Raw genomic sequence first — 8,350 nt, forward strand, 5'->3', positions numbered from 1 at the left:
GATGAAAAACCATAAGTCGCTTCCAAGTGGTTTTCTGAAGCGAATGCAACTAGACATGATAATCAGAACAGAGGAAATAGACGCGGTTGTGGTTATGCCCGGGGCTCATAATTTCTGTATGCTCGGGCTGGCTTAATTATTATTACCTTTGTTCTAATTTTTTTAAAATTAGAAAATTAATTTATGTTTCACAAAAAAATTGCATATATTTTGGAAAACGAAGGGAGCAGTTAGTATTATATGACAGAATTTTAATATGACGAGCATGAGAATCGTCACTAGTACGGTACATCAGTGGTTACAGCAGCCACTGGTAGCTTTGCTGTTCAGTGAAAGGGGGACGGCGGGTTTTTCCTTTCCACAGCTTCGATGCAGCTGAGATGGGGGCCTCGCCGGCGTTCCCCTCGGCTGCAAGCCCTAGGCGGCGGGCCGGACCTCATCAGCACTCTCCCGGACGACCTGCTCCTCCTCGTCCTCGCCCGCCTGGAATGCGCCGCCGCCGCCGCCCGGACCGGCGTCCTCTCCCGCCGGTGGCGCGGCCTCTGGGCGCACCTCAGCCGGATCGTCCTCCGCGACCTCCCCTTCTACTCCCTCGAGCCGGCGCTCGCCCGCCTGCCTCCTCCCCCGCCGGCGATCTCCCTCCTCGAAATCTGCCTCCCCGAGCCGAGCGGGCCCATCTCCGAGGAGCAACTTGCCGATTCCGCCGAGGTCAACTCGTTGCTCCGCGCCGCCGCGCAGATCGACCCGGAGGAGTTCTTCCTGGTCTTCCCCTCGGGCCTAGTCGACGGTTGCCTCGTCCTCCACCTGCCTTGCTTCCACCGCGCCACCTCCATCGTGCTGAAGCTGGACCTTTCTAATTTCGGGGATTATTCCACCATCCTAGCCGGCGTTGAGTTCCCAGCGCTCCAGTCGCTGTCCCTGTCCTGCTGCACCGCCGACTTCGGTGCATTGCTCTCCTGCTGCCCCCGGTTGCGCACGCTCCGGCTCGCTGATGTTTGTTTCTATAAGGGTGCCTTCAGGGTCAACTCACCCTTTCTGCAGGAGCTAGTTGTCGTGGCTGGGGCATGGATAGACCAAGCCACCATTGTTGCCCCCGTGCTGAAGCAATTGACCATGTCCTTACGCACCTACCAGGAGCTCAACATTTCCATTTTGGCACCAACGGTGGAGAATGTCTCGTGGGACTGCCGTTTCTCCGGGCACTCTATCGCGTTTGGTCTTTGGCGGCTCGCGCAGCTCAGCCTACAGGCGGCGGCAGAGATGCCCCCGTCGCTGCACATTCATGCCTGCATCGTCTGTCCCCTTTCCTGCTCAATTTGCGGCAAGTTTCAAGTAAACTAGATTTTGATGATATATCTTTTTTTTTTCAGAGCTGGCCTATTTTTCAAGGTGAAGTGGAGAACATTACGCATGAGATAGATAAGCATATGATTGCCGATTTCTCTGTTTTGGAGTTACATCTCGATACTTGGGGGCATGTTTTTGGAGCACTCGCGGTTCTACTCCTTGGGATGAATCGAATTCGCACTTCTATGCGGAGACTTAAGGTCCTCCTACAGAGATCAATGGTAATTCTCTCCTCTGGTCATGTCTCAATAATAAATTTTGTAACAAGTTACATATATTTATTTATTTTACTTTAGCCAGAGGACGTATGCCCACCAGATTGTCCATGTGAGCCCACGGACTGGAGATCCCAAACAATCTCCTTGACTGCTCTTGAAGAAGTGGAGATCAGTGGCTTCGAAGGAGACGGACACGAGATTGATTTCTTGAAACTCATATTCAAACGATCGCCGATGCTTAGAAGAATTACTGTGAAGCTGTCACATGAGGTCTCACTGCGTAACTTTGGACGCAGAAAAATATACGATATCTTCAGGGCTTGTTCTCCTATCGAATTCTATGTCTCTTTTACCTCAGATGAGTATATGTTCTGCAGGCTTGATTAACACTCTTCTAGATGCCACAAGGATATAGCTGTTAATCCTCGTAAGTTTTCTCAAAATCTAAAGTCAGGTTGTTGGTTATTTTCATGCCGTGCAAAGTCTTTAGCGTTGTTGCAAGTGTGTCATTGATATGACAATATTAAAGTGTGGTGCATATGTACACCCTGTTATTAGCTAAATGTGCCTACTGGTGTATTTGTGTGGGCAAAACTTCATATCTTCATCACATAGAAGCCTGGATGGCGTAGTGAGTGAAAAACAATTTGAATAGTTTTATGCAGGCTCCATACCTTAATTAGTTGCACTTTTGTAATTAATCTTCTGTGTTGAATTGTTGATTATGCCCGTATTTTTGCATCTGTATTCAGTGCCAAAAAGATAGTTTCTGGGTTACTAGTTGTTATGGTCAGCATCTCTTATGCCAGGAAGAGGCCCAATAATGGGCTAAATTAGGGGCTTAGTCTAGTTATTTTATTATATAAAGAGTTGTAATCAGACTTTTACGTTTAAGCAATAATCAATCTTATTATTGCCGACTCCCAGAGGAGTCGGCCTTCTCCTGCCTCCGCCGCCGCCAGCTCTAGCCGCCGCCCTTCCCAGCCAACGCGATGGCGCCCTGCCACCGGCGCCGCCCTTCTCTTCCCCGCTCGCAACACTTCCACCCCTACAACCTACGCCCTCGTTCTGGTAGAACCCTAACAACTCTACCAATTTGGTATCAGATTCCTCGGTTGCGATCATGTCTTCGGGCCAACCCTCCGCCACCGTCGCTGCCACCTCCGAGACGCCGCCGGCCTCCACCACCGCCGCGCACGTGGCGCCGAGCCGCCCCCCGTCCTCTCCCCGGCGGAGTTGTCTGCGGCCGTCCACGACCTCACCATGGAGATCGCCAATCTCCGGACGTTCCTGCAGGTGACGCACGGGCTGCCAGCCACCGTGACCGCTCCACCACCGCCGCCGCCACCCCCGCCCGCGCCACACGCGCCGCCTCCACCGGCCCCGGCCTCCACCCAGGGCGTCCCATCACGAACATCAAGTGGCCGGCGTCGCCGTCCCAGCAGCCCTCATGGGTAGACGCGCCGGTCTTCACACCGGCCCCTGCCCAGCCGACCGTGCCCGCACCGGCGGCATACACCGCGACCTCCTTCGGTGGCTTCAGCGGCTACGACGATCCTTATGCGGGGGGAAGCGATGTCTACTCGCCCCCTACCACACCGGCCCAGACCTTCGTCGTCGCGCCGCCCGCCCAGCAGCCCCCGCGCTACACCAAGTTGGAGTTCATCACCTATGATGGTGCCACCGACCCCCTCAACTGGCTCAACCAGCGCGAGCAATTTTTCTGGGGGCAGTGGACACTGTCGTCCGACCGCACATGGATCGCTTCCTACCACCTCCGCGGAGCCACCCAGACGTGGTACTACGCTCTCGAGCAGGACGAGGGCGGGATGCCACCGTGGGAGCGCTTCCGCGACTTGTGCCTCCTCCGGTTCGGACCCCCCGGTACGCGGGAGTCGCCTAGCCGAGCTGGGGCGCCTGCAGTTCACCTCGTCAGTGCAGGACTTCGCCGATCGCTTCCAGTCGTTGGCGTGCCATGCACCTGGCGTCTCGGCTCGTCAGCGCGCCGAGCTCTTCGTGGGCGGCCTTCCCGACCACATCCGGGTCGACGTGGAGATGCGCAAGCCGCAGGACCTGCAGACCGCCATGTACTACGCCCGGGCATATGAGCAGCGCACCCTCGCCATCCAGCAGTCCTTCCAGGGCAGGGGAGCTCGCCCTCCGCCACGCCCTGCCCAGACGGCCCCGGCGCGCCCGGCGCTGCTGGCTGCCCCTGCGACCCCTGCAGCGCCTACACGGCCTTTCCGTCGCCTGACGACGGCCGAGCAGCTCGAGCGGCGTCGCAAGGGCCTATGCTTCAACTGCGATGAGCCTTACGCACCGGGTCACACGTGCGCTCGCCTGTTCTATTTGGAGACGGTCGATGACGAGGATGGCGAGACCCACACCCCGGAGCTTGACGCCGGGGCTACTTCCGAGCCGGGCGCCACGACCTATGGGCCGGTCGACGCGAAGGCTTTCGTCGTCTCCCTCCACGCATTGGCGGGCATCAAGACGGCGAAGACCATGCTTCTTCCGGTGACGATCAGCGGGGAGCGCCTCACCGCGCTGGTTGACACGGGCTCGACGCACAACTTCCTGGTCGGCGACGCCATGCGCCGACTCGCACTGCAGCCGTCGGGGGACGAGCACTTCAGCGTCACCGTCGCCAACGGGGACCGCCTAGCCTGCCAGGGTGTGGCTCGGTAGGTGCCCATCACCATCGGCGACGAGCACTTCTCCGTGGATTGCGTCGGCATCAACTGGGCTGCTACGACTTCATCCTCGGCATCGACTTCCTGTCCACCCTCGGGCCTGTCCTCTGGGATTTCAACGCGCTGTCCCTCATCTTCTGGGGCGCGGGCGGCCGCCGCGTCCAGTGGACGGGCCTCGCGGCCTCGGGCCGGCGGCGCCGGCTCGCGGCGATGGCTGCCGCCTCGACGAGACGCATCCGCTCCCGGACGACCTTCTGCGGCAACATAGCGACATCTTCACCGAGCCACGTGGCCTACCTCCGGCGCGGGCTCGCGATCACCGCATCCACCGCCGCCGGTACGCCGCTCGTCGCAAAGACGCCCGTACCGCTACCCCCAGCTGCAGAAGGATGAGCTTGAGCGCCGGGTGGCGGTCATGCTTGCCCAGGGCATCATCCGGATTTCGACATCACCCTTCTCGGCGCCGGTGCTCTTGGTGCGCAAGCCCGACGGCACGTGGCGTTTCTGCATCGACTACCGCGCGCTCAACGCAGTGACGTCCAAGGACAAGTTCCCCATCCCGGCCGTGGATGAGCTCTTGGACGAGCTACACGGGGCGTGCTTCTTCACCAAGCTCGACCTGCGCTCGGGCTACCGCCAGGTGCGGATGCATCCGGATGATGTCCCGCAGACGGCGTTCCGCACGCACCACGGCCACTTCGAGTTCCTGGTGATGCCGTTCGGCCTCTCCAATGCGCCATCAACATTCCAGGCTTTGATGAATGACGTGCTCAGCCCCTATTTACGCCATTTTGTGCTTGTTTTCTTTGATGATATTCTCATCTACAGTGCATCGTGGGCGGAGCATCTACAACACGTCGCCATCGTCTTCAACGAGCTTCGAGCGCATCGTCTCCACCTCAAGCGCTCGAAGTGCTCGTTCGGCACGACCTCCGTCGCGTACTTGGGACACGTCATCACGGCGGAGGGCGTCGCGATGGATGCTGACAAGGTCGTGGCGGTCGCTGCATGGCCGACGCCGCAGTCACCGCGGGCTCTTCGCGGCTTCTTGGGGCTCGCGGGCTACTACCGGAAATACATCCGGGACTTTGGCCTCATCGCCGCGCCTCTGACCCGTCTCCTGCGCCGCGACGCCTTCGCCTGGGACGCGGAGGCAACGGAGGCCTTCCAGGCGCTTCAGCGGGCGCTCACGACAGGGCCCGACTTCGACCGGCCATTCGTCGTGGACTGCGACGCCTCCGGCATAGGGTTCGGCGCCGTCCTCCATCAAGGGGAGGGGCCGCTGGCCTTCTTCAGCCGGCCGTTCGCCACTCGCCATCTTAAGCTCGCGGCGTACGAGCGCGAGCTCATCGGGCTGGTTCAGGCCGTGCGTCATTGGCGGCCTGAAGTTCTTGCTTGATCAGCGCCTCTCCACCGTTCCGCAACACCAGTGGATCAACAAGCTCTTCGGGTTCGACTTCACCGTCGAGTACCGTCCGGGCCGCCTCAACACGGTAGCCAACGCGCTCTCTCGCCGAGACACGGAGGAGCTTGCGGACTCCCTCGACGGTGTCGGCGTGGTCATGTGCATCCGCTCGGGGCCGTCTTTCGCCTTCATCGACGACATCCGCCGGGCCACGGTGGGCGCTGCGGATGCCCAGGCGCTGCGACAGCGCCTCGACGCGGGGGAGCTAGCCGCGCCCTGGCACCTGGCCGAGGGGCTGCTTCTCCATGGGCGCCGCATCTTCGTGCCCGATCGGGACGACATTCTTCAGCAGGCCCAGCTTCTCGCGCACTCGGCAGGGCACGAGGGTGTGCAAAAGATCCGTGATGACTTCTACATTCCTGGTGATGGTGCGCTGGTCCGCGACTTGGTGGGGTCGTGTGTGACGTGCCAGCACAACAAGACGGAGACGTTACGGCCGGCGGGGCTGCTTCAGCCGCTGGACATCCCCTTGCAGGTGTGGGCAGATATTTCCATGGACTTCGTCGAGGGCCTCCCTAAGGTGGGAGGCAAGTCCGTCATCCTCACGGTGGTCGACCGCTTCTCCAAGTACGCCCACTTCATCCCGCTCGGCCATCCGTACACAGCCGCGTCCGTGGCGCGGGCTTTCTTCGACGACATCGTGCACCTCCATGGGTTCCCGTCGTCCATTGTCAGCGACCGGGATCCCGTGTTCACGGGGCATGTGTGGCGCGATCTCTTTCGCCTGGCGGGTGTGAAGCTTCGCATGAGCACGGCCTTCCAAACGCAAACAGACGGCCAGTCCGAGGTGGTTAACAAGATTATTGCCATGTATTTGCGTTGTGTTACAGGGGATCATCCGCGCGCTTGGGTGGATTGGTTGGCATGGGCGGAGTACTGCTACAACACCTCCTATCACTCCGCCCTGCACGCCACTCCCTTTGAGGTGGTTTATGGGCGCCCGCCGCCGAGGATGCTGCCATATGAGTCGGGCTCGGCCCGTTCTGAGACCGCGGGCGACTTGCTACGGACCCGTGATGAGATTCTGGCTGAGGCGTGCCAGCGTCTTCTCCAGGCACAGCAGCTGGCGCGGAAGTATTACGACGCTCATCATCGCGACGCTGAGTTCGCCGTGGGCGATTGGGTCTGGCTGCGCCTACTTCACAGGACGGCGCAGTCACTGGATCCGCGCGCCAAGCGCAAGTTGGGGCCTCGCTATGCCGGGCCCTTTCGCGTGCTGGAGCGTGTCGGCACGCTCGCCTACCGCTTGGAGCTGCCGGTGGGCTCCCGCATCCACGACGTCTTCCATGTGAGCTTGCTGAAGGCTCACAAGGGAGATCCTCCGGCCGAGGCGCCGGTGCTTCCTCCTCATGATAATGGTCGCGTGCTTCCGGGTCCCGAGAAGGTGTTGAAGGCGCAGCAGCATAGGGGCGCTTGACATATACTGGTGCAGTGGGCTGGACTGCCCACGGAGGACGCTACATGGGAGAAGCTCGAGGAGTTCCAGCAGCACTTTCCTGATGTTCAGCTCGAGGACGAGCTGTTTGAGAAGGCGGGGAGAGATGTTATGGTCGGCATCTCTTATGCCACGAAGAGACCCAATAATGGGCCAAATTAGGGGCTTAGCCCAGTTATTTTATTATATAAAGAGTTGCCGACTCCCAGAGGAGTCGGCCTTCTCCTGCCTCCGCCGCCGCCCTTCCCAGCCTCCGCGACGGCGCCCTGCCGCCGGCGCCGCCCTTCTCTTCCCCGCTTGCAACACTTCCACCCCTACAACCTACGCCCTCGTTCTGGTAGAACCCTAACCTCTACCACTAGAAGTTAGTTGTTTAGATCTAGTTAAATTCTCTTGGACGAGTACTTTGGTACTCCTCTCTGCCTCTGCAGTTGTCTTTTATCCTTCGACAACAACAATGTTTACTCAGACAATGACTCAACGTTTGCTCAGACAATGACTCAACGTTTGCATGTTATGAATACTGACCTGAGATTGTTTCAGTTTGCCTCCTCTGCAGGGTGGATGCCCGGCAGCCAAAGTTGCCCGTTGACATCCTTACGTCTGTGGATTTAAAAATATCGTACCCTCCCTCTACGATCTACTGGTCCCGTACCTGATCTTAGGATTTTGCTTTGTTGCTTCAACCGGTTACCTGAGGTTCTGTTTCGTCAGTGAGCGTGCTGTAGCTTTGTGTATATAGGGTTCTTCTAAGTTCTAAGTGGTGTTCTTGCTGAACTTCTGAATGACTTCTATGCCATTCAGTTATGGGAGTGGATGCACTCAACCAATATATGTCAGTCATGTACTCTAAGGCTAAGCTAGTGATACTAATTAAGCGTACGGTTTCAATTGCTTCGTGAGCTTGTTCATTCGAGTGTCGGACGACGCACTGAGATTCCAGCAAAAGCAGATTGACCAGATGTTTGCTCTAAGCTCTTTATGCTCTTATATATCAACAAAAGTAGCTCTGTGATATGTTCAATCTTTAACTTGAGAACTGCTTTCGGTTTCCTCTCTTAATTTTCTCAAGTATACACTGCACTCTTTCTGATGAACATAGGATGCAGCACCTAGGTAAAAAACTGCTGGCAAGAGTTTGGCCATACTTGTCTTGAAACTCATGCTGTACTGATGGCTGGCACCTGATTTG

The 8,350-nt window shown here is 58.1% G+C and overlaps 1 protein-coding gene across 5 annotated transcripts; it reads left to right on the plus strand.

The window, feature by feature from the left end:
* Positions 1-271: 271 nt before the first annotated feature.
* LOC127295925 (uncharacterized) lies at positions 272-8,012 on the plus strand. Of its 5 annotated transcripts, none has more exons than XM_051325958.2 (4): positions 275-1,293; positions 1,371-1,568; positions 1,644-1,992; positions 7,702-8,012. In XM_051325958.2, the coding sequence occupies exons 1-3, from the start codon at positions 370-372 to the stop codon at positions 1,950-1,952; spliced, it is 1,431 nt and encodes a 476-aa protein (XP_051181918.1). In that variant the 5' UTR covers positions 275-369; the 3' UTR covers positions 1,953-1,992; positions 7,702-8,012. The 5 variants fall into 5 exon arrangements, with proteins under 5 accessions (XP_051181919.1, XP_051181920.1, XP_051181918.1 ...); XM_051325956.2 differs by having other exon boundaries at positions 7,718-8,011; XM_051325959.2 differs by lacking the exon at positions 7,702-8,012 and having other exon boundaries at positions 272-1,293; positions 1,648-1,865.
* Positions 8,013-8,350: the final 338 nt, after the last annotated feature.

Source organism: Lolium perenne, chromosome 4 (assembly GCF_019359855.2).
Source record: "Lolium perenne isolate Kyuss_39 chromosome 4, Kyuss_2.0, whole genome shotgun sequence".
Taxonomy (NCBI): domain Eukaryota; kingdom Viridiplantae; phylum Streptophyta; class Magnoliopsida; order Poales; family Poaceae; genus Lolium; species Lolium perenne.

Bases quoted from the DNA above. Each gene is read 5' to 3' on its own strand.
- LOC127295925 (XM_051325958.2), top strand. From the start codon at position 370: ATGCAGCTGAGATGGGGGCCTCGCCGGCGTTCCCCTCGGCTGCAAGCC. The intron at 1,294-1,370 runs GTCTGTCCCCTT...TTTTTTTTTCAG, and splicing joins TGCACATTCATGCCTGCATC to AGCTGGCCTATTTTTCAAGG. The intron at 1,569-1,643 runs GTAATTCTCTCC...ATTTTACTTTAG, and splicing joins TCCTCCTACAGAGATCAATG to CCAGAGGACGTATGCCCACC.